The sequence below is a fragment of the Sycon ciliatum genome, chromosome 2, assembly GCF_964019385.1.
Source record: "Sycon ciliatum chromosome 2, ocSycCili1.1, whole genome shotgun sequence".
Taxonomy (NCBI): domain Eukaryota; kingdom Metazoa; phylum Porifera; class Calcarea; order Leucosolenida; family Sycettidae; genus Sycon; species Sycon ciliatum.
In genome coordinates, this window is record NC_088644.1 from 43,519,373 (window position 1) to 43,545,289 (window position 25,917).

At 48.5% G+C, this 25,917-nt stretch overlaps 1 protein-coding gene across 1 annotated transcript in view; it reads left to right on the forward strand.

Annotated features, from left to right (window-relative positions):
- The window catches only part of LOC135810219 (uncharacterized), a 31,323-nt gene extending 5,990 nt beyond the window's left edge, over positions 1–25,333 (forward strand). The window contains exons 4-6 of the mRNA XM_065323695.1: positions 17,082–19,738; positions 20,708–20,756; positions 23,396–25,333. Of these exons, the coding sequence (XP_065179767.1) occupies positions 17,082–19,738; positions 20,708–20,756; positions 23,396–23,706 (3,017 nt within the window). The 3' untranslated portion in view covers positions 23,707–25,333. The remainder of the gene's footprint in view (positions 1–17,081; positions 19,739–20,707; positions 20,757–23,395) is intronic.
- The last annotated feature ends 584 nt before the right edge of the window (positions 25,334–25,917 follow it).

Consider the following 25,917-nt stretch of genomic DNA (forward strand, 5'->3'; position numbering starts at 1 on the left):
CTCCGCGAAACATACTTTTTGAAATTCTCTTCATAGTATATCTTCCACCATTGAAATTTCGAATTTCTTCAAAAAAAGTGCTGAGAGGGGTGGCTTGCAACCTCGATATGGCTTGTTCCAGGCATGCTTTGGAGCCATCTTCTGTTGAAGTAGTGGCGGGGATCTGCCCTGCAACTGCTACAACAAAAAATGATTCGATCTGAGAAAGGGTGAGTCCGCGAATCTCGGTTGAATATTGAGTATTTCAAGCCTTTTCACGACGAAGATTGAGTTCTTTTTGGAGATGGACGTCGCGGCAAAAGACATGGTGTCCGACTTCTGGCGTCAGGTGAAGCCAGGGATCATTTGTCCAGTCAGGTCGGCAGCCTAACCGTCGGTAAGCTTGTGTTTGGATCTCGTTCTGCTCGATGTGGTAGATCACAAACAATTTGATATCGCACAAATTGATCTCAGCATCGTGCGTACGGTATTTTATATTCAGAAAATCCCAAAGTGTCTCTGTGTGGCCGTCCTATGCCACGAGAAACTCCAATCAGGCTCCTATGTCCTCTGCCTTCATGATTGAATGTCCACTTCGTTTGAACAACGAACACAACAATCGAGGACGGCTTTGCAATGAAAAATACAGCTACTAGTATACTGGAGCTGAAAAAAAGAAGAAAAAAACATGCTCAGGATGAGACTCGAGTACACGCATACTCTCCCAGCAGGTGAAACGCAAATTTTTGTGAAAAATGCGTGTCGCCGACTGACCAGTTATTTCGCCTGACGAAAGGTGGCAGGTACAACATTACACCTTCAAGCAGCCAAGCCTGTTGGCAACATACCCAACACAATCAGGCATAAGTGTACCTACCAACCGAACTAGCTGGCACACAAACACACACACACACACACACCACTAATGGCACTATTGGGCGAATTGTTTTATTCCAATCCTAATTAGCAACAGTACATGAAGGCATGGATGCAAGAAACACCCAATTTCCTAAAAAGAAGAAGAAAATAAAGAGAAAAAGAGTGAATGAAGTCTCACACACTGAAAAGCATAGAATAGAAACCACTGAAAAGCGATCAAATAGACCCACTCAAACATGGATAAAACACAGTCTGCACGTTTCCGCAGCAAATCAAAGCAAAACTTTCAACATACAACAAATCAACAACAAGAATGGATCCGGTTTGAATAGTGAGGTAATACATAAAGTCAGTCCATGTTAAACTTGAAGAACATTGACGGTCACAGTCAGGTCAAAAGATGAGCACGGGCCCGGCACTCCATGACGAAGCTATGAGCACCGCCACCAGCATGCCTCCTGACATAGGACGCACGGGCGCCACAAAGGCAGGTAATTTGCCACCGCACAAGGCACAAACTGATCCTCGAGCGCAAATGCCGCACAACCAGGGAATACGACAGGTCACAGTGATGGTCGTGAATTCCTGCAGCCAAAGTACGCAGGAAAATGGTGGCCTCTGTTGCACATGCCATTCGTGGCAAACACCAGGGGCGTGAACGATCCGTGATCAACCTTGTTGATACGTTCGGTGTAATGGTGCTTCTTCTGACGCTTGTGATCCGCCAATTGGCTCATTACTTGTGATCACGACAGCAAAAAGATGGCCTTGGGTGAGTAACCCTAACATCAAAAAGCGTTTTGCTGCCGCGACCAGAAGCCACAAGCCCGGACATCCACACGAGCGCCATTGGCAGTGTTGCCTGACAAAAGCCTCATCCTGCAATGGAGTAAGTGGGGGCTCAGTCTCCACCGGCGTCACACACCACCTCCGCCAGCGTGTCGGCAAAGAGGTCCCGTAACTGGTTATGGTGCTGAGTAGGATACCCTCCGCCAGGGCACGTGAATTCGTGATGAGTCGTCATGTCACGGCCACAGACGCACGATGAAGGCACACTACTCAGAGCTAAACCATAGCGCAGACACAAAGTGTCAAGAAAGCCGTTTTGTTGAGTACATTGTAACTTAATACGCTGCTTGTGGTTAAACCATGGGCGGTGTACCCAACCAAGTAGATACGCCACCGTCTTCATTCATGTTTCGACTTGAGAGCCTGAGTACATAAGGACTGGGCGGCACGAGCTAGAGCTGAACACAAAGTATTGGATGGTGCCTTGAACGTGGAGGCCATGCGTCGCCAGGCAACTGAATCCAGGCCAGAGGGACCTGCTGTGCCATTTGTTTATCAAGGCAATGCATGCAGGGTGATAGTGCAGTTTCAAATCTAATGTTATGTGTTGAAGAAAATAGGAAAAGTTACACATTTATAAACTAGCTCAATAGCGTAATAATTATAATAACTACAATAGACACTGTGAAGAAGAGGTTGGTGCGACTTCGGCGATAATAGGGGAAGAGTGTGTTGCTCCCTACATGGGAGCTTGTAGTTTTCCTAATTCTTGACTTTAATGGTTTGGAGGCAACAGCGTTGTGAATGGCGAACGGTCCTCAGCGCTTGTTCAGCACCTCCATGAGCGACACTGACTCATGCTGCTATCTGGTGTTCATGTGGTGTTTGTCGCGCTGGAAACGGAGCGTCTCTGTAGGTTTGTATCCCTGGTGATGTTTGTGCCTGGAGCCGAGCACTATAATTATAAGTGGTGCTCTTCAGGCACAATCTTCCTCAGCCTACTCAAGCTCAACTGATGAGGGGTGAATTTCCCGAAACACTGTGTATTGAGCAGGAAGTGGTGCTTTCTTGCAGGTTTGCCGAGTGGACGGCTCGATGGACTTCTCGTGTGCTCTGGATGGCAGTCGTGAGTCAGTCAAGTGAGAATTCAAGTCGCCAGGAAAACCGCGAGCTCCCATGTAGGGATCAACACACTCTTCCCCTACAATCGACACCCTTAGCAAAAAACGTTATGTTGTAACGGTATTACCGTAAGGGGAAAATAGCGAGATTTGGGTTCTAGTCTAAGGTCCAAGGTGGTATTTTCTAGAAACTCGTAACCTTTAGGAGCTCACACATTTTTTAGAGCTGTTTCTGACTAAGTTGTGGCTGCTGAAGACGATAAAAGTATCGGCAAGTCTGTACAGTTGTCCGTTTGTTAGATATAGCGATCTTCCGCTGCATACGGAAATTGTACATGTACTCGAACCCAGTCATTCTAGAGTATAGTGGGTTTCTGCATACAGAGTCCGTTTTAGTCTCCAGTTGGTGGCAGTCAGGGATCAGGAGGGTACGACTCCCTGGTGGCAATAAAACATCATTCAGCTGAATACATTTCATGCGAGTCTGTGGCATGGCTGTCAAACTTCGAGTTGTGTAATGTGGCGCTCAGTCCCTGATACAAATATAGTGTTTGTGCTACAAATAATGAAAAGTACATTGGCTGTGCCATGTACTCAAGCGCAGCAGCAACTACGTAGAATACAGTAGCACTGACTCTGAGCCGACATAATTAAAATACAAGTGAAAAGATAACCCGAAGCTATTTTCATGTCTGTCTCAAGCGGCGCAGCAGCAAAGAATAGCAAAGAGCAACCAAAATGATATACAAGTGACACAACCAAATTATTTACATATTCAGCAGTTTGCAAGCTTTGAAGTATTTACATATAGCAAAACAAAAAAACTCGGTTCATGACGCAGTAAACACATGCATCAGAGTTTTGCTCGCAATCCACAAGACAGCAGGATGAAGTAGGTCAATGCAGCTGTTGGATTTTAGTCGGTTGATGTCGTCATCATCATTGCAACAATCACTGTCAGCTCCATAGGAAAAGCCACTTGTACGGGCAAGTCAACATGCATATCATCAAACTAAAGTGATTGGGGAAATAATATCAAAATAAACAATTAAACACAAAAGCAATAAAACATTGGTCTTACTGTTTTGACCAGGTGGTGATCAGGGAAATCAACTCAAACTCTTCTCAAAATCAATTTGTGAATGATTGAACACACCAGCCTCAAATCGAGCACCTCATTATGGCGCGCTATCATAATTATAGCCACCAGTTGTGTGGGTGAGCGCATGCCGTGCGGTGAGTTCTGCTCCGCAAACACATGTATCCGGAGGGCCCACCAAACGGCGGCCGTATCGAATGCAGAGTGCATCCCTGAAGTAAGTCTTCTTCAGAACTGTTCCGTCCTGGAACCTGGGCACTACCGTAAGCCAAGATGAGAGTCCCTTCTCATCGCGGACCTCAACCAGAAGCTGCTGCTCCGGGTTTAGACTTGCCTTAATCTCCTGCTGGCAGCCATATTGTCCGTACTTAAGCTGACCGCGCAAGTTGTCGAGTGGCGCCAATGGCATCCAGCACCGGGTCTCTGCCAGTCAGCTGCAACTGCCAGCCGCATGTGCAATTGGCAGTGTGGATAAGCCATCATGAACTATGGACGACACTGGACCAGGGGACAACGCTGCACGAGTGCCATCTGCTGGGTCGCCCGCCACAGCCGGCACCGAACCAGGCAATAACGCGGCACACCGTAAGCCAACCGGGTCCCCCGCAGCATGCACACCATCCACCAGCCCTTGATGCAGATCCGGAGGGCTCTCATAGGTTCCCGTGAGCAGGAGCTGCACGAGTGGTTCGGTCGCTCGGATAGATGCAGCCAGTTCTCCCGGCGCGGTGCTCTCGATAACCGGGATAGCCAGACCACCAAATCGGAGGTTGAACACCATCCCTCAGCATGACCGGCAATAGGCACTCGTTCAGCTTCCTATCGAGCTCAGTCAACAGCCCAGGCGCGCACGGTGAGCAGCGCAGGTGATAAGCCCAGATCCCAGCCAAGCCTTTGGTGAATACAGCAAAGGCTGCCTGCAGTTGGGTCAGTGTCATACCAGAAAGGTCATGACTCATCTGAGGCCTTCTTCCACAGTTCTGGTTCTCTGCGGGATGCAGGCCGATGGAACTGCAACCGGTCGCCGAAGTGTTCCATGAGGCGTTGCTTCACCGCGAAGGAATTCTGAACATGACCAGTCAATCCTAGTTCGTTCAGGAATCGACGGTAACGTTTACATACTTCAGTCATATCTGTTGCGGAGTTACTCTGAGTCAGGGCACTAATTTCAATCCACTCACACAATTTCATGAATGCCTGCGCCTTCACATCACCAATCTGGGCCAGATCAGAATCCACTGCATCATTAGCAAGACGTTCTTTTTTACGTACAGTGAAAAACAGCTACGGTGATACTTGATCTCATTCGCTATACCATCCTGATTCAAGTTAGTTCGTTCAATATTCTAGCGTGGCTGCGTGTACCGGTACGAGCAGCAATCAGCAGACTAAACTCTGCCTCGTATGTGGCGCACTGAGTAAATTTCTCTGCCAAGCGCCTGTTCTGCACGTCAGGTTTATAATCCTGGCACACCACATACTTGCTCAGATCGTGCCTGTCCCCCTTCGGGTCTGCCTGCCTGATTCGGCTCCAAAACACTCTAGAGCAAGCTATTCTTCAAACGACTTACGTCAACATGGTCAAAGGTTTCTTGACGGACTCTGTATGCAGAAACCCACTACTAAAGTATACCCTAGAATGACTGGGTTCGAGTACATGTGCAATTTCCGTATGCAGCGGAAGATCGCCATACCTAACAAACGGACAACAGGCGATACTTTTATCGTCTTCAGTAGCCACAACTTAGTCAGAAACAGCTCTAAAAATTTGTGAGCTCCTACTTGCCACCAAACTTCTAAACTATGACTCTTTTTTCGAAATGGGACCGCGCACTATTCGACCTTTGGCAAGATGAACGCTAATTTTAGTACGCTGTTGCCAAAACGTATCGTTTGTCACAACGATAAATCAGCCCCCGTGTCGCGAAGCGATACTCTATGTCCTGCAACCGTACAAACACTTAAAGGGGAAGTATACCCTAAAATCAAATTTTCACCAGTTGTGGTCTTCGGGGTGCTGAGTCGAATGGTCTTGGTCCGAGGAAGCTGAGACGCTCCCTTCCTCCTTTATTCCCAATCGAACTCACGTACTTCCACCGAAACTGGGTGACTGCGCCCTACTAGATGGGAATTTGTATGCAAAATGTCACTAAAAGCGCCATTTCGTTCTTATAAAAGCACGGATGACCGCGATTGGCCCATATGTTGTAGTCTTTTGGACGCTGAGTCGACTGGTTTTGGTCCGAAAAGGCTGCGATGCAGCGTTCCTCCTGTATTCCCAATCGAACATGGTTGAACAAGCGGTCACGTGCTCCTGCGTACACCAGTCACCTGGTCACCGTGCCTGCAGGGTACAACTTACTAGTCTGTTTGACCTTTTTTGGGTGCAGTCCTGTCACTCGAGTTGAACTCGAGTTGAACCTTGGTGTGAAAGTTGTCGCCTGCTGGCGTGGTGACCAGGTGATTTGGGCACCCAGGAGCACGTGACCGCTTCTTCAACCATGTTCGTTTGGGAATAAAGGAGGAACGCTGCATCGCAGCCTTTTCGGACCAAAACCAGTCGACTCAGCGTCCAAAAGACTACAACATATGGGCCAATCGCGGTCATCCGTGCTTTTATAAGAACGACATAGCACTTTCAGTGAGATTTTGCATACAAATCCCCATCGAGTAGGGCGCAGTCACCCAGTTTCGGTGGAAGTGCGCGGGTTCGATTGGGAAAAAAGGAGGAAGGGAGCGTCGCAGCTTCCTCGGACCAAGACCATTCGACTCAGCACCCAGAAGACTACAACTGGTGAAAATTTGATTTTAGGGTATACTTCCCCTTTAAGCTGTGTTCACAACTGGCACGTGTACGCGTGAAACCACGCGTTTGTGCGTATTTTTGCTGGCTTTTGGGGCGCCATGCGTACGGAAACGCGCCGAAATGGAAATTCCAACAAGTTGGAATTTTCAGCGCGTATTTTCAGCGCGAATTGCGGGTTTTTTTGTGAACGCCTGAACGCGCGTTCAGGCACGCATGACCCGCAAGCGTACCGCGTCCACGCGCCAGTTGTGAACACAGATTTATGCTTACACTCCCAGCCTGTGTGTTGTTTACAGCCAGCTCGTGCATGTTTGTCCCCTGCATGCTGCATATATTGGCTGCATCCTCTTTAGACTTCTAGATTTGCACCCTTGCTGCATGCGCTGCAGGACCCTCCGATCCAGCTCTGACCTATTGTACTGTCCATACATAGCACCATCCGTGTTTAGCATGCATTTCCCATGCATGGATTGCACGTGCCAGAAGTGGTGCGCGCTTGACACCTGTCTTGTCTCTCCTGGTCTTTTACTTTACTTTTAGAACAGACAGAAGAGAAGAAACAAGTAGTATCTATTCTAGGCTCTCTCCCCCCCCCCCCCCTCTCTCTCTCTAACGAAGTTTACTGTTGATATCTCTACAAGTACAAGATTGCAAACAAAGTATTTACGTCTATTGAATCTGAGTGCAGTATTTATTGAAGTCAAGAACCAAGTGTTTCTTTCGAAGTATCTACTATTCTTGTGGGTCGACCGGCAGCCCACACCCCATATCGTTTTTACGCTGCAGCTTTAACGCTATTTGGGTGATCAAGGTACGAGTACTGTAAAAAATAGCGTTACCGTTGTTTGCTAAGGGTGTCTATTGTAGCTTGGTAGAATGCACTTGTATCTGTCTGGGAGTAAGCTATTTCCGTTATGTATCTATTTGTGTTTATGAGCTAAAGTTTCTTTGTTTTCTTAGCCTTTACGGATGGCACACACTTTTATCGACCACTATCGATCGATAAGTTCTACATTTTCAAATAATTTCAAACTATCGTAACTTGGTCAATTCTCAGTCATTTGGAGAGAACAAAACATGTAGGAAGAAGAGAAATCTCTTAGCTGTCGTCTCGAACAATCCTTGTAGCGATAACTAAAAGAATTAGAAACAAGACAGGACCCCTCGCTATGCTTTGTTTTTACTGAGGTCGTCATGTGACCGATAATCGTTTTTGCAAAGACGTTTCTATCAGTTCGAATAACACACTTGATGACTTCGGTAAAAACAAAGCATAACGAGGGCTCTAGGGCTTTCAAGCCATCTCGTTGAAAGCATAGACCAATAATAATAATATGTTATTATTATCACTACCCCTCACATGGTCGCAGGTACCCATATGTCCGTTCGCACAACAATCACACATTTGTTTGGAGACAGCATGTTTCTTGCCGAACTTGGACACTCTGTGTACTGCTTGACCCTGCTGAGTCCCTAACTACATCTTAGCGCAATTCGAAATTGCTCTAGCATCCAGACGTGCGTGGTTGAAGGGAAAGGAAGGTCAGGGAGAATAATAATAATAATAATACACAATTTTATAACCGCAATCAATAAAACTAGCTGAACCGACATTTGTGTACTTTATTCATGCAATGTAAAAAACGGTGGAGACGATGTGCAATGAAACGATGAAAATATGAAGAAATGGTGTAGGGAAAAAAATATGGATTCAAACAAGTTTATTATTTTTTTCCCTACACCATTTCTTCATATTTTCATCGTTTCATTGCACATCGTCTCCACCGTTTTTTACATTGCATGAATAAAGTACACAAATGTCGGTTCAGCTAGTTTTATTGATTGCGGTTATAAAATTGTGTTCTCCTCGCCGTGTGTTTAAATACTACACAAGAGAGAGATTGGAAGCTTTGTTACAACTCTGAGTTTCACGTATTACTACGATCATTGTAGGCATGCAAGAAACCATACTAAGCACACGGAAAGAATAGACAACCAGCCATTGTGTCTCTCAGATTCTTCATCTGTAAAACCAGCTCAACAGCAGCATATGGCCAAGAGCATTACGCAATGCCCTGTTGCGCTGACTGTGCACATCAGTACTACAGCCGTGATGTACAATGCATGACTACCACATTACCCCCTTCCCTAAGAAAAAAAAATGTCTGCAAATGCAAACCTGTTTGAGAAAAAAAGGAGAGAAAAAAAAGAAAAAAGGAGAAAATTGCAGACAAGAAAAGAACAATAAAATCGCAAAGGAAACGAGCAAGAATCAATTCAAAGCAACAAATTCGATACACCCTGGCACTGACGGGGTCAACTCACTGAAGATACATCAAACGTGTACCACGATACAAGCAAAACAAACCAAACCAGCAACTAAATCGCAAATTGGCGTAGTTATGCAACATGGTCAGTCAAAATGAAGATATTACATCAACGCACCAGCAGCTTTCTCAGTGAGCTTGACAGTGCGGCCAGCGCGGGTTACATAGCCCTCGCGATAGAGCGAGCCAGACTGGGCATCGGGCCGTGGTAGGCGTGATTGATGACGTGATTGGTCACTGGACTCGGGATGAATCTGAGCATCAGCCTCTTTAATCTCAGATTCCACTCCTGCTTCACACGGAGCAGTAGGCGTAGCAGGTGGCACATCTGCATTAGGTGCCGAGGATTTCACTTCTGACTCTGTAGCTGGCTGGGGATCTGGCGTCGGAACTGGCTGGAGATCCAAAGACCGAGAAGAGGTGGCAGTTGATGACGCAGGTGAAGCATGTTCTCGCACATGCTGCCGATTTCGTAGCAGTATCCGCCTGCCATCAGTGACGCCGACTTGTCTGCCATATTTCTCCACAACACGCCAAGGGGTAGTTGGGTCGGAATAGCCATCCTGCAACACTACCATTGTGCCGGGACGCAGCATAGGCAACTGGCGGACACCGCGGCGACTATCATGCGAGACTGCCATGTCAGCTTTGGCGCGAATCTGATGAGAAGCATTCACAATGCGTGGGGTAGAATGGTGAGGTAGATGGGTGCGAACCATGCGACCAAAGAAAGCCTCATTGGGTGACATGCCCAGCATTCGGTGCACTGAGTTGCGAATATCAAAGAGAACTTGTTGCAAACGGCGTTGCAAAGACAGGGACGGTCGTAGAGATTGAATTCTCTCTTTGACGACTCGATGAAGACGTTCCACCATACCATTAGATATGGGGTAGCGTGGGCTTGATCGATTGTGCTGGATACCCAACCGCTGCAGGAACTGGGCCATTTCGGTTGAGGCAAACTGGGGGCCATTGTCGGACACCAACACGCTAGGCAGGCCGAACCTCGCGAACACTTCCATTAGCCGGTCAATGACAGCTGCGGTTGTGGTAGCTGACAAGGGAAGTAGTTCCGGATAGCGTGAACCGTAGTCAACGATGGATAATACTTGTTGACCCTCAATACACACCAGATCAACCGCCAGTTTCTGCCACAATTCTTCAATTTCTGATGGCAACAGCTCTTGTGCGGGGTTTGTATGACGGCGCCAACACTCCGAACACTGCTCGGCGAACTTGTCGGCATCTTTAGACATGCCGGTCCACCATACTCGTCGTCGCAAAGCATCCTTGAATATGTCCCGACCTGGATGACCTTCATGGGCCAACTGCAGTACGGCATGTCGGAGAGCCTCTGGTATTACACAGCGGTTACCGAAAAGCAGGATGCCGTCAGTGGTCGTGAGCTGATATCGGATAAGGTAGTATGGCTCTTCAGCGGGTGTGACTTGTGACCATGATTGCATCAAGAAGCGCTGCTGTATGCTGCGCAACAGTGGGTCATCACTAACTTGTTAGTCGCCTTGGCGATATCGTCGATATTGACTGGGCACTCTTCCAAGACCAGGCCAATGAACTCAGCCATTGAGCGGGCTTCTTCAAGTGAGGCAGTTGAGTCTTGGACAGGCGCTCTTGAAAATGTGTCTTCACACACCAACTGCTTCCCAGGTGCATGTGACAACGTGTACTGGTATGGCATGAGCGACCATCCAGCGCCGCAGCCGTGGTGGTACTTCGTCAAACGGCTTCTGGACGATTGAGATCAGGGGCTTGTGGTCGGTCACAACTTGAACAGATCTCCCCAGGACGTACTGTCAGAATCGAGTCAGAGAGAATACGATACCAAGCATCTCGCGCTCCAACTGGGAATAGCGGGATTCAACATCGGACAATGAACGGCTGGCGCAGGTGACAGGTAACCAAGTGCCTCTCTTGTCTTGCTGCCACAGAATAGCACCCAGATCAAGTGGAGATGCGACACATGTTACCTTGGTTGGGACGTCCAAGGATGGCTTAAAGTACGCTAAGCACTCTAGCGACGAGGCCACGGCTGTCTTCGCATCGGTGAATGCGGCTGTCAGCTCATCATCAACGACGAACGGTTGTCGCTGAGCCAGTTTACTCAGCGGCTCAGTTGTCTGTGAGAGCTGCGGTATAAATTTACCAAGGTACGTCACCATACCAAGGAAACGACGTACATCTGTCAACGTCTGCGGCAGCTGCAACTGTTGGATTGCCAGCAGCTTGTCACCGTCAGGACGCGCACCATCCTTGCTCAGCCAGTGTCCCAAGTACTTGATTTCTGACTGGCGTACGGGACACTTCTCCCAGTTTAAAGGGGAAAAAAATTCACGGTTCGCGTGAGACTCGGCCAAAGGCCCAGTTTTCCGCATCCGCAGGAACGCCACCAACCTCTTGGATCAAGGCGCAGATGCAGCTCCTAAGCGGTGGGAGGTGAGTAGATCAGACCCACCACAAAGTGGTCAAAGACCGAAATCCCATTCACTGCATCCATGTTTCCCTCGTGCCAGGCCACGAGTTCCCAATTAACTGTGGGTCGCAGCACGGCTGGAAAAAATCCTTCCGCTTCCAAGCAGGACTTGAACCTGGTACACTCTGTTTCTCAATCATGGTCTTAGACCATCCCACTATGCCTGCCTGCTTAAAGGGGAAGTATACCCTAAAATCAAATTTTCACCAGTTGTAGTCTTCTGGGTCCTGAGTCGAATGGTCTTGGTCCGAGGAAGCTGAGACGCTCCCTTCCTACTTGAATCCCAATCGAACTCACGCACTTCCACCGAAACTGGGTGACTGCGCCCTACTAGATGGGGATTTGTATGCAAAATGTCACTAAAAGCGCCATTTCGTTCTTATAAAAGCACGGATGACCGCGATTGGCCCATATGTTGTAGTCTTTTGGACGCTGAGTCGACTGGTTTTGGTCCGAAAAGGCTGCGATGCAGCGTTCCTCCTTTATTCCCAATCGAACATGGTTGAACAAGCGGTCACGTGCTCCTGGGTGCCCAAATCACCTGGTCACCGCGCCAGCAGGCGACAACTTTCACACCAAGGTTCAACTCGAGTTCAACTCGAGTGACAGGACTGCACCCAAAAAAGGTCAAACAGGCTAGTAAGTTGTACCCTGCAGGCACGGTGACCAGGTGACTGGTGTACGCAGGAGCACGTGACCGCTTGTTCAACCATGTTCGATTGGGAATAAAGGAGGAACGCTGCATCGCAGCCTTTTCGGACCAAAACCAGTCGACTCAGCGTCCAAAAGACTACAACATATGGGCCAATCGCGGTCATCCGTGCTTTTATAAGAACGAAATGGCGCTTTTAGTGACATTTTGCATACAAATCCCCATCTAGTAGGGCGCAGCCACCCAGTTTCGGTGGAAGTGCACGAGTTCGATTGGGATTCAAGTAGGAAGGGAGCATCTCAGCTTCCTCGGACCAAGACCATTCGACTCAGCACCCCGAAGACTACAACTGGTGAAAATTTGATTTTAGGGTATACTTCCCCTTTAAGCGCAGGTTGGCTTCGCTCAAACGACGGAGTACGGCAGCCATGCGCTCGTCGTGTTCCTGTCGGTTGCGGGCATAGATGAGAATGTCATCAATATACACAACGACTCCAGGCAGGCCGGCAAGGATGTCAGACACCACGCGTTGAAATATCTCCTGTGCGCAAGCAATGCCAAACGGGAGTCTCTTGAATCTGAAGAGGCGTTTATGGCCAGCTCTCTGTCTGGCTCGCTTTACTGGATTCTACTATTTCTAGACTGTATTCTTCAGGCTCACTTCAGGCTCAACTCGCATTGCAAACTTCCTTGTTATTGTGTTTCCAACTAACTAACTACTACAGAAGAAGACTACTGAAGACTAGCCGAAAGGGAAAGGCACCTGCGTCTTATAACAGCAGGGCAACATAAAGGCACAGTAGGCCGAGCAGGGCGGCATAAAAGGCACAGCAGGCCGAGCAGGGCGGCATAAAAGGCACATGTGAAACCAGAGACCCGGACCCGTCGAGCATGCAAATGAGGGCCGCTCTATCGCCTGACATGAATGCATACAAACCAGTATACATGACCATGCGTGCACAGCTTGTGAGTGGCGAAAGTGGTGGACGGACGAGATTCATCGGCCAAAGGGAGCTGGTGAAAGCCAGATTCAGCATCCAGGACGGAGAACACTGTTGCACCGTCCAGCTGCGCATTGATTTCGTCAACGGTGGGAAGTAGGTGACGCTCCCGGACTACGCCCTTGTTTAGCACGCGGTAGTCCACGCAGAGACGCAAAGCACCGCTCGATTTCCTGACCGGCACCAACGGTGAGACCCACGGAGTAGCTTCTCGCACTGGCTCGATTATGTCATGCTTCACCAGACGATCCAACTCCTTGGCAATTTCATCCCGGATGCTGAAAGCGTGCCGACGGGGTGGGAGTGCTGTTGGAGTCGTGTCAGGGTCCACTGTGATAGAGATGGGCGTCACGTTCACCACATTGACTTCAGCAGAGGTCAGCAACTCCAGTTCGGAGATGATGTCCTGGCCATACAGGATTTGGCGGCCAGACGCGACTGGGACAACAAAACAACTACATATGATGCTGCGTGATCCAACAGAGACCGTCACACCAGCCATACCGAGTGTCGAGATAACGCCACCATTGTACGCTTTCAAGATTCGATCACTCTTTCGCGTTGGCTGGACAACATCATCGGTTAGCACTGATCGGGTAGCACCTGTATCCAGTAGTCCTTCACAGGGACGGCCGTTGACGATCAGCGTCTTACGAAACAATTGCTGGTGCTGAGAAGTATCTACTGAGAATGCGTAATCACAGAAATAGTTGGCGTCATCCTCCTCCACCTGTTCGGATGTCATGCGCGCATTATCAGACTTGCGCGACAGGCATACTGTTGTAAAGTGGCCGACTTTCGAGCAGTTGCCACAAGTAGAATCCGCTGCAGGGCAATGCTGCTTGCCTCTTGGATGCGAGCGGCCACAGTACTTGCACTTCCCAAACTTCTTGTGCGCAGAGGCAGGCTGGGAGTGTGAAACACGGTGAATTTGAGAGAATGAATTCGACAATGGAGTAGCTGCAGCGTCACCATAAAGCTTGCTGTCCGTGATAGAGGACTCGAGTGCCACAGCTTTGCTCACAGCATTGGCTAGTGTCAACTTTGACTCTTTGAGTGAAGCAGTGAAGTCGACAATGGAGCGCTTCTTAGTCACACATAAATTGAGGGACACACGCCGGCCCTTCCCGTTGGCGGTACTGAGCTCCAAGGGCTCGGACCCTGCGCCCACATTCTCCGGGAGGAGATCCTCCAGCTCAATATATTCGCCGCGTGTGATCTTTTCAAGCAACTTACGCGGGACCGTGGGAACAACAGAGCTGGACTCACGAGTGTTCGCCATGGGCGCTGCGATTGGAGGCAGCGCGGGTTGCATGAGGGAAATGTCCATGGGGTCGGAGTCGACCTGCGGCGGGTGATGGGTGACGGTGTTGGACGCGGTTTGGACCACATCTGCCACTGAGGGGACCGCCGCCCGATCATGGCCGTCCGGATCCTGGCGAGCTGAAATTCGTTCCTCAAGGCGCTCGACTCGAGCCAGCAGGGGGTGCAGGGTCGTCGACACGGCCGCCGTAACGGAACGTGAATTTAGGCCAGTTGTGAATAAGCTGGGCGGCTGGGGAACGGCGGACGGGATATCGTCCTGCTCCGCACGGGCATTGCCGGAACGATCCGCACGGGCATTGCCGGATTGATCGGCCGCATGGTACGCAGGGGCTCAATTTGGAGTGTCGGCATACGGGGACGACGAGGCGCGCCTGCGACTGGAACGCCTGGGTCCGGGCGCGGGAGCCGACTGCTTACGTGCACGGGGCATCTCCGTGAGCTATGGTAAACCTTGAGATTGAGGTTGAGAAAGAAATCCACTGCCAATGCGGACACAGCAAGAACTGAAATCAGGAACAGTGGACTTCGGAGAACAATGAGCGCGTGAGAGTTTGTTGGGAACAGAGCATGCGCCTTCTGTGTTAACATATTTTCGCGAGTGCGCAAAAAATCATATAATAATAATAATAATATTTTTTCTTCAGACTTTTCCCGTTTGTCTCTTTCCCTCAAACCAGTTAATATTTTATGACTTGGGGCTCCCCGCGTGCTAGTTTGTACGTGAAGTGTGTGGGTTACAGTGAGGGCTGCGTCCCACCCGCCTGTGTGGATTCACAGGAAGTGTGAGTTACGAAGTCTGAAGAAAATGTTGAACGGCCTCTGCTGGGATGACGACTACACCATAGCTCAGTGGTTAGAGCATCGCTGGCTTCAAGCGAAGGTCCCTGGTTCGAGTCCTGGTGGTGACAGTCAATTTTTTCTTCAGACTTTTCCCGTTTGTCTCTTTCCCTCAAACCAGTTAATATTTTATGACTTGGGGCTCCCCGCGTGCTAGTTTGTACGTGAAGTGTGTGGGTTACAGTGAGGGCTGCGTCCCACCTGCCTGTGTGGATTCACAGGAAGTGTGAGTTACGAAGTCTGAAGAAAATGTTGAACGGCCTCTGCTGGGATGACGACTACACCATAGCTCAGTGGTTAGAGCATCGCTGGCTTCAAGCGAAGGTCCCTGGTTCGAGTCCTGGTGGTGACAGTCAATTTTTTCTTCAGACTTTTCCCGTTTGTCTCTTTCCCTCAAACCAGTTAATATTTTATGACTTGGGGCTCCCCGCGTGCTAGTTTGTACGTGAAGTGTGTGGGTTACAGTGAGGGCTGCGTCCCACCCGCCTGTGTGGATTCACAGGAAGTGTGAGTCACGAAGTCTGAAGAAAATGTTGAACGGCCTCTGCTGGGATGACGACTACACCATAGCTCAGTGGTTAGAGCATCGCTGGCTTCAAGCGAAGGTCCCTGGTTCGAGTCCTGGTGGTGACAGTCAATTTTTTCTTCAGACTTTTCCCGTTTGTCTCTTTCCCTCAAACCAGTTAATATTTTATGACTTGGGGCTCCCCGCGTGCTAGTTTGTACGTGAAGTGTGTGGGTTACAGTGAGGGCTGCGTCCCACCCACCTGTGTGGATTCACAGGAAGTGTGAGTTACGAAGTCTGAAGAAAATGTTGAACGGCCTCTGCTGGGATGACGACTACACCATAGCTCAGTGGTTAGAGCATCGCTGGCTTCAAGCGAAGGTCCCTGGTTCGAGTCCTGGTGGTGACAGTCAATTTTTTCTTCAGACTTTTCCCGTTTGTCTCTTTCCCTCAAACCAGTTAAAATAATAATAATAACAATAATACAACCCGGCGTCTTTGCCAGCTAAAAAGAGGTGAGTGATGGATACTACACGACCACGAGGTCGGCCAAATGCCAGTGAGGCTCCAGAGTCCATCTTGTCTTGCAGAGATGCAGGCGCCTGACATACATGTATATGGTAGCAAACGCATGCACATACCTATATATGGTAGACCAACAGGACACCTGAACCCCAGATGCCTCCCTAGCCCTCATACATGCCAACCGTCCAGGGTTTCCCGGGACAGTCCAGGGAATAGGGTGTTTGTCCCGGGGTCCAGGAAAGTCCAGGGACTGAGATGGAACTTTTGAAATCGAAGTTCTCCTTCTTTATGACGCTTTTTCAGTGTTTCCTCGAACTTGTAGATCCATTGTAAGTGCACACAGCACGTAGTAGACAACAAACCCCATGTGGAACTGCAACTGATCGTCGGTATAACGGTAGTCAACAGAAAGTTTACTTGTGCAGTTACAGCTCAATGCAATGACATCCCTTTTGATTGTGCAGCAGTCATGAAAAATACATCTGCTAATGATGGATGCGCTAAAAAAATTGGTGTCGAGGGAAACGGACCAAATCAAGGGAATTCAGCCTCATTGTCCAGGGAATTCAAGCCTCCAGGTTGGCATGTCTGGGGGTACGTAGCCCCAGGGAAGCCTCTGGGGTTCAGGTGTCCTCTTGGCCCAACCCAATGCACCTTAGAATAGATACAGTCGAATGGGCTTGCATATCTATATGTAACCATTCTAACTGTTCATATTGTGTTTGTGTGTGTGACTATGCACAGCTGAACTGGATGACATCATTTCAACATGCTATGTTAAACTCCGTCGACTGAGAATCTTCTTCTGCGGCAAGTACGGTACTGGAAAGTCCAATCTGATTCGAGTTATTCTTGGCGACGAGTTCCAATCTAATAAAGACAGCACAGAAGGCGTGGACGTCAGGCGAACCCTTGCTACTCTGCCAGCCAACGACAGTCAGGAAGATGTCGCACTGCTACCCGTGTTCAGTTGCATCCAAGAAAATGAATTGTCTGCACAGCTCATGACTGCAGTAATTCAGCAGCAGCAGCAGCAGCGGCAGCAGCAACTTGTTGGTGGCAATAAACCAGGGGACGAAGCAGCAATGAGCACGTCACAAGATCCCGGAGCCTTTGGTGGATCGTCAGCTGTGGGTTTAGAAGCAGCCGCGGGTGAAGCCAGCAACTCCAGCACCACAGAGGAAGACATCAATGCGCCCGTTATCAAGAGCAGCAATGACAGCAGTCATACTCATGATGGTGACTCTCGCATGGACATGTCCCACAATCAGGAAGAGAGAACTAACAAGTTGCCATGGTCACCAGTCATTCTTGATGGCATTGCTGACGATATCATGGAAGAACTGCAACAAATACGGACCGGAGAGGATCAAACCGAACGAACCAGTGTTGAGTTTTGGGACTGTGGTGGTCAGCTAGCAATGGCAACGCAACAGAGCATCTGCCTTGCTTCAGAGCGTGCAATGTTCGTGATCACGTTCGATGCCAGCAAAGACCTGCGCGACAAAGTGGACACTGAAGTTTTCCGCTATGACAAAGGAAAGACTGTCTCCATCGAGCCATTGTTTCCCGGAATGACTCATGAAGATTTCCTGCTGATGTGGCTATCCACTGTGTCTTTGCGCATGCAGCAGAGTCCAGCCAGCACCAACCCAAACCCGGAGGCAGCAAAACCCACAAGCGTGCACACCGCACAGCAGTCAAGAACTGGAACGGATCTACGGAAGACAAAGCCAAAGGTGTACCTCGTTGCAACCCACATAGATTTGGTCGACGATGTCGAGGAGAAAAAGAAGGAAATAAATAAGGTTGTCAACGGCATTTCAACGCGTTTGAATTCCGCTCACCTTCAACTGGTTGGACCATACTTTGTAAGCAACAAACGACCCACAGATCCGGGGATGATCCAATTCCTCAAGAAGTTGACTGAAGACATCCGCCTGCTTGAGCCTGACATGATTCCCCTCAACCAGATGAAGCTGGAGAAAGCAATTACCAGGCTTCAAGTAGCAGCTACAGCAAAGCAGCAGCAAACACCAACCGTTGCAGAGCTCAAGGAGCTGGCAAAGTTCATGTCAAATGGGTCTATGTCAGACGAGGAGTTCCGTGCTGCTTTGTCTTACTATCACCACATTGGCGTTGTGATTTGCAGCGACTGGCAAGATCCTACTGCTGAAAGTCTTGTCTTTCTCAACGTGGACTGGTTGCTACAGCTATTCGTGCAACTGGTTGTCCTCTCCTATAATCGGGACAACAGCAACCCTTGTCTCCTGGATAATGCAGCAGAAATCAACGCTCTGCGGAGAAAGGGACGGATGTCAACTTCACTTCTGAAGGCAGTCTGGGAACTGGATCAATCCGTTCAACAGTCACTCATGGAAATCATGTGTCATTTTGGCCTAGCTGCTAAGATATCTAAACCCGCCGAGCCAACCGAGTATCTTCTTCCATTTTGCATCAGTGAGAGAGGTGGAGCAAAGACTCTTCCAGCCAATTTGCAGTACAGTCCACCTCTTCTGGTGATGAAGTTTGCATGTGCTTTCTTCCCACCGGCCGTCTTCAGTCGCATGGTAATCTACTGTGTTTCAAACGAGCCGCATGAGGGCATCCGTAATCCTGTTGTTGAATACGCAGCTATCACGTTCAAGTTTGGCCGTCAGCACCATGTCCGTATATCCTGGTTTCCTATTGGACTGCTGGTGGAAGTGAAGTCATCGTCCAAATCAAAGGAGAAGGTGATTGACGCCACCCATCAGCTGCTCGACGTGATCAATGATTCCCTGAGCAGCCTGAAAGACCAGGGCTTTGTTGGTCTTGAGTGGACGCAATGCTTCCAATGCCAGCGCTGCATATCCAATGTCGTCGATGGAGATGATGATGCCGGAGAATCTGGGCACAGTAGTCGACCATCAACGCCTGAGCGAACCACAACCTCATCTCGTCAGTTACGCAGAGACATCGGCTTGATCGAGTTGTCTGAAGACGACCTGCTGGACTATGCTGAAATGGAAGACGACGACACTGAGGAGTTGCATGAATGCAAACGCTGTAAAGAGCATACGTCATTGCCTTGTGACTACGTTCATTACTGGATCCCTCCGATCAGAAGCAAAAGCAGCAGTTCCAGCCATGCCGCTGGCCATAGCAGCACCACCACCAGAAGCCACAGCAGCAGCAGCAGCAGCAGACGCCACAGCGGCAACAGCAGACGCCACAGCAGCAGCAGACGCCACAGCAGCAGCAGCAGACGCCACAGCAGCAGACGCCACAGCAGCAGACGCCACAGCAGCAGGTGCCACAGCAGCAGCCACGGCAGCAGAAGCAGCAGAAGCAGCAAGTATAACAGCCGTGCTGCCGAGAGTGTGAGCACTGATGCGGTCGCCTGTGATTTATCAGAATTGGTACGTGTGGTTGTACACACTTTACTTTCTTAGAATGTGTGTATGCACATCCTTTATGCGATACCTATACAAATCCGGGTAATTCTGCTTGCAATAAGTGCACAATCCAACCTATGAGTTGAAACAATTAAAAGTTCACTAAAGGCATGATCCTGTGCTGTTCGCATGCCCACTAGGGTTGGATAGACAATCACGGTGTACACATACTGCAATCTAGTGCAAAGCATCTCCATGGTGTCAGTATGACCTGGAATTAGGGAAGGACAAACGCGGAACCCTTTGCTAGAACTTAAGCCGTGCTTCTCAAATCCCCCCCCCCCCCCCCCATCCCTCACCTCACACCCAGCCATCTCACGTCTCACACCTCACACCCAGCCATCTCACACCTAAGGCTAACGGATACCTCCAGCGTGACGTGCACGGTGAACGTACTTTCTACCAACGTATGACATCACGTTATGACTGAATTGCCATGGCAGGAGTGACTGTGGTTGTACTGATGGGATGGGTATTGACAGTGTGAATGCAGGATGAATAGTTACACACAGACCACTGGTACAGACACTCACATCATCCAATCACTCAATGACATCATCACCCTGAATATGCTCGGTTTGCCACACATTGCTCACAGCTAGGTTAAGAACAAAGTAGTTTACATTTTAGCTCATTGTGTTTTCTTGTGTGTGTGTGTGTGTGTGTGTGTGTGTGTGTGTGTGTGTGTGTGTGTGTGTGTGTGTGTGTGTGTGTGTGTGTGCATGTGTGCATGTGTGTGTGTGTGTGTGTGTGTGTGTGTGTGTGTGTGTGTGTGCATGTGTGTGTGTGTGTGTGTGTGTGTGTGTATGTGTGTGTGCTTGTGCGTGCGTGTGTGTGTGTGTGTCTGGGTGTGTGTGTGTGTGTGTCTGGGTGTGTGTCTGTGTGTGTCTGTGTCTGTGTGTCTGTGTGTGTACATGTGTGTTTGCTTTGTAGAGCCATACTCGTGGCGGTGAAGCTAGGCCAGGAGGATCAGATGGTAAATGTAAGTACGCGTCTGCCGATTGCTCGAGTGCCCGCTCCGAAAAGTGTTTTAGAAACTTGCATCTTGATGCAGTTTGTGCTAGTAGACTCCCTCTCACATTCAGGGCGAGCAGAGGGGAAAACAACTCGGTGTTTATATGCCTCACGTTTTATTTATTTATTTTATTCCAAGCAATACATGGCTGGGGTAGCCAATGACCACTTTGCGTGGCGATTGCAGGGGTTTTATAGCCAACCATGGCTAACAAGGAAAAGAGTAAGAAGTCAAAAGGAAAAGGAAAAGAAGAAAGAAGCAAATACGGACTCAAATTGTGGTCTACTGGTAAAGCAAGGCGTTCCTGAATGCTGTTAAAGTAGAACGGCCCTTTGTCTCCTGGTGCCGGAAGAACCACTGCAAATAGCCATTGAAATAGCCATTGAAAAGGGGGGGGGGTGTAGCAATGCAGAAGAGCGGGCTGAAATTGTCGAGGTTGAAGTACCGAATCTCGCGCATATAAGACCATGGTCTTATAATCGAAAAGTCGCTGTTTTCGGTCCTTTTGTAATAGCTGGCCCTTCCAGTCTCTCCGGAGGTGTGGGTTCGAATCCCACCGCTGCCACCAATGTATTAGCTGGCCCCGGAGGCAATCACACTCACTCCAGTCAAACACTCACGGCGTAGTTTACCAGTAGTTAGCAGGAAAGAAATATTATACACACTTGGAATGCAAAGAGAATAGAAAGGCAACAAGAAAGAAGAAAGCAAGGGAACAAAAGTCCGGCAACCGGCAGCCATGTTTTAGGTCATTAACCAATAAGCAATCGACGAAAACCGGTTGCCGACGAAATTCTAGAAACTTCTGGAACATTACCATAATTAGCCAATCACAGTTCGCAGCTCTGGAACATTCCGGAACATTAATACTAGCAGCCAATCACAGTTCACAACTGACAGTCATACGGGTAAAGTGGGGAAATACGGGTTTAGCTATACACGACTCATACACGACTCACGAGCGACTCACGGAAAGGGTAATAACATGCAGATACAAAATACACAAGGAGAGAAAAAATGTAACTAACTGCCCATCTTGGGGTTTGAACCTAGGAATCTGTATCAACACAAGCTCTACAAATAAATACTCTTTTACTGCGAAAAATATACTTTATATCAAAATGCAACTCCTACACTTTCGCAAGTGCATTTTCGTTCGATTATAAGACTATGGTCTTATATGCAAGAGACAGACATTGCATCGGCATGTACATGTGCAAGTACACATATTATTGGTGAATGCCAGTACTGTACAGGGGAACCATGATGAACCTCGTGTGATTTTATGATTTTCATTCACTTATAAGTGCATGTCCTTATAAGCGAGTGTGCTCTTACAATAAAACCTGGTGTAAGCGACCTCCGTGTTTAGCGACCACCTGCTCTTAAAGACCGTTTTCCATGCACGGACAGTTCTACACGTACACAGACCCTGTGGGACCTACCTGGTTCTAAAGACCACCTGGCTTTAACGACCGCTTTTCCTTGCACCGAGGGGTTGTCGCTTAAACCAGGTTTTACTGTGTATTCGAAAATAAGAACATGTGCCTAAATGCGTGAGATTACGGTACATACAGTACTTTCTGGAATGTTATCCGCATTCTGAAATCCCTTTAAAAAAATCAATAACCTTCCCTGTGGCTTAGACTCCACATGCTGAAGGCGAACAAGAAATATTTTGTTATTCGGGTGGTGTATAAAGCAGGGGCGTAGCACCCGCTACGACTGGTACGACCATGGCCGTACCACTTTTCGAAAAGTGTGGTCCGTCCGGAACGTGCAAAACCGTAATAAAAAAATCAGGATCCATCGATGCATATGCGCATCAGACTTTGACCCTTTTCTAGACTCGTAGATCTACTCGTAGATCTGTTATGCATCTGCAGTCGGACTGAGTCTACTGTATACATGTACTCGACTCGACTGCATGCACACTGCGCCAGAACTTGGCAGAAGTTCCCAGAACGCAGGATTTTGTGTCTTTTTTACAAAAAAATTCCTGGAGGAGGTCCCCTGGACCCCCCTCCCACACAGCCTTCCGCCGCGCCGACCTTTGGTCGTACCACTTCCAAAACCCCTCCTACGCCCCTGTAAAGTAAAAGTAAATTATCGTGTCCGTTCCCGAAGGGAACTCACGACGGCCGCTAACACCCGATAAACCCTAGCGGCAGATGCAGCGCCTAACGGTGTATGCCTTGACCATATTTGAAAAACCCATAAAAAGGTTAGGCCAGGGATTGTGCTGGGTTGTACATGACTCCCTACGATTCCCAAAGCATTTGGCTCTGGCCCATCAGTGCAAGCTTTGCAGAAGTTTGATGTTGGATTCATTTTCTGTGAAGTACAAGTAGGAAAACATTTGAAATTGCAGCACTTGAATTCAGGATTTCAACTCAAGCTCTATTTTCCTACTTCACAGAAAATGAATCCAACATTGAACTTCCACGAAGTTTGCACTGATGGGAGCCTTGTACTTTAGGACTGACCGGAGCTTGAGTCGCACAACCCCGAGCACAATCCCTGGCCGGTGGCTAGGCTCAGCAAGTCAATCTCAACCATGCAAAGAAAAATTGAAACGTTTGTGTCTCCCTATCTACACACACCAGATTGGTTCAAGTCGCCTAAGTATGTCAGCGATATCCGTCCCTGGCTGTGTGACCTGCCAGCGGAGGACTTGAGACGTACTCTTCAGCGTGGTAGACTGTTGGCATTGTCTCACGTGGACCAGCTGACAGAGACTGCGACGCAACATGGGGAGAAAAGGCATAATCACGATATGTTGTCGAAGTATGTAGAGTCAGCAGGAAAAGATGGCTTTGTCGCCCTCTATAAAGCAATCGAGAAGAGCACATCCTTGAGCCAATTTATCATACAAATTGGCTTGAAGCAATTGCGTGAAGCGATGCCTGATGAGTAATGCCGGTAGGATCGAGGTCTATGCAAGCCATCAGCACAATAGCACCATCACCCTGCGGTATTTACTGGCTGTTAGCAGTTCCATGTCTACATGTGGTTGTGCGTGGGTGTATCTGTGTGCAACTGGGTTTCATTACCTGTTTGCTAGTGTGTGTGTGTGTGTGTGTGTGTGTGTGTGTGTGTGTGTGTGTGTGTATGTGTGTGTGTGTGTATGTGTGTGTGTGTGTGTGTGTGTGCGTGCGTGCGTGCGTGTGTGGTGTGTGTGTGTGTGTGTGTGAGTGCGTGCGTGCGTGGTGTGTGTCTGTGTGTGTGTCTCTGTGTGTGTGTGTGTGTGTGTGCGTGTGTGTGTGTGTATGTGTGTGTGCGCGTGTGTGTGTGTGTGTGTGTGTGTGTGGTGTGTGTGTGTGTGGTGTGTGTGTGGTGTGTGTGTGTGTGCGTCCGTGGTGTGTGGTGTGTGTGTGTGTGTGTGTGTGTGTGTGTGTGTGTGTGTGTGTGTGTGTGTGTGTGTGTGTGTGGTGTGTGTGTGTGTGTGCGTGCGTGCGTGTGTGTGTATATGTTTGTATGTGTGTGTATATGTGTGTATATGTTTGTGTGTGTGTGTACGTATATGTGTGTGTGTGTACGTGTGTGTGTATGTGTATATGTTTGTGTGTGTGTATGTGTGTATGTGTGTGTGTGTGTGTGTGTGTGCGTGTGTGTACGTGTGTGCATGTGTGTGTATATGTTTGTGTGTGTGTGTATGTGTGTGTGTGTGTTTGTGTGTACGTGTGCTTGTGTGTGTGTGTGTGTGTGTGTGTGTGTGTGTGTGTGTGTGTGTGTGCGTGCGCGTGTGTATGTGTATAGGTGTGTGCACCTATGCACATGTACCGATCCAGCAATTTCAGTATGTTTGGTCTGTGATTTCATTTAGAATCGTTGATCTATTTCCATTACACATGTATTTGCATCCTTGAGTCCTTGGTGCTACATTCCCACCTCTACCCCCCCCCCCCCCTGTGATGCATGGTGTTTGCAGGGTTTTTCTCAGGCTCCTGAGTGTTGACCTCCGAATCAAACCAAGTCATTATTGCCTCATTACCCGCATGGCAAGTGTGCATAATCTTGATTAGATACGGCCATCCTTTGCTTTTTTAAGTTTGTTTCCCTTTGGTTTCGTTACGCTATGACTGTAACAAATTTGGATGACCAATCTGCAGCATAAACTAAATCATTTTGTTACAGAAAGCACCAAAACCTCCATGATTAGAAGCAGACGGTTTTGGTTCCGACTGCTAGTACATGATTACTTTTTTCTACTTTTTTTTTACATTGCCGGTCACGGCTGCCGTGCAAGAGGAGAGTGCATCCAGTTCGTGATGTTGCCTCTGTCGCCACCGCTGCCACTGCTGCTGCATTCGCTCTATCTGAATGTCATTTTCTGAAATTCTGTTGCCGGTGTAATAGGTGTATTTATAATAGGAACGTACATACTCCCTATTCGTATTTCCCGCTCGTTCCCCTTGGCAATGAGAGACAAGAAGAGCGCATGCTCCAGTGAATCTCTAGTCTTGAGTTGTTCTTGTCCTGTTCACCTTCTCACTCTTATCTACTCTCTTGTCGAAATACTTATTCCATATTCAATACTATAACACCCTTGTGTTCGGGAAGAGTGAGGGCACTTTGTTTAGCCGGGAGCTAACACCGGTTCGGCTTCACACTTCTCTATTTCTAGCAGGGAGTAGTAAAATACCGGTATTGTACTACTCCCTGATTTCTAGTGTACATGTACTTCGAAGTAGTAGTCTTACTACAACCTACCGATTAGTGTATGCGCTGCAGAGCTCAGCAAGCTTGCTTCATGCATCTCTACGCAGTCACACACAGGTCAGTGATCAGTGTGTTCTTGTCTTCTTGAGCACTGAGCCCGAGGCCTGTGACCATGGTGACTTGGTTTCGGTGATGATTGCTCACCCAGGTTCCTATGTATATCAGACAGCAAATCTCAGTCGCATTTCAAATTATTGTTCTTGAAGAAATTTTTTTGGAAAGAATTGCCCGTCATAAGGTTTGTATGGTTCTGCCAATTTCACTGCTTTTCGAGCAGAATCTGCCACCTTTTCGAGCAGAATCCGCCGGTGCCTATATCGGGAAGGGGAATCATCTCTACCCATTTGGAAAAATAGTCACCCACCACCTGAATGTACATGTGTTTATAACCACGAGCTGTTAGAGC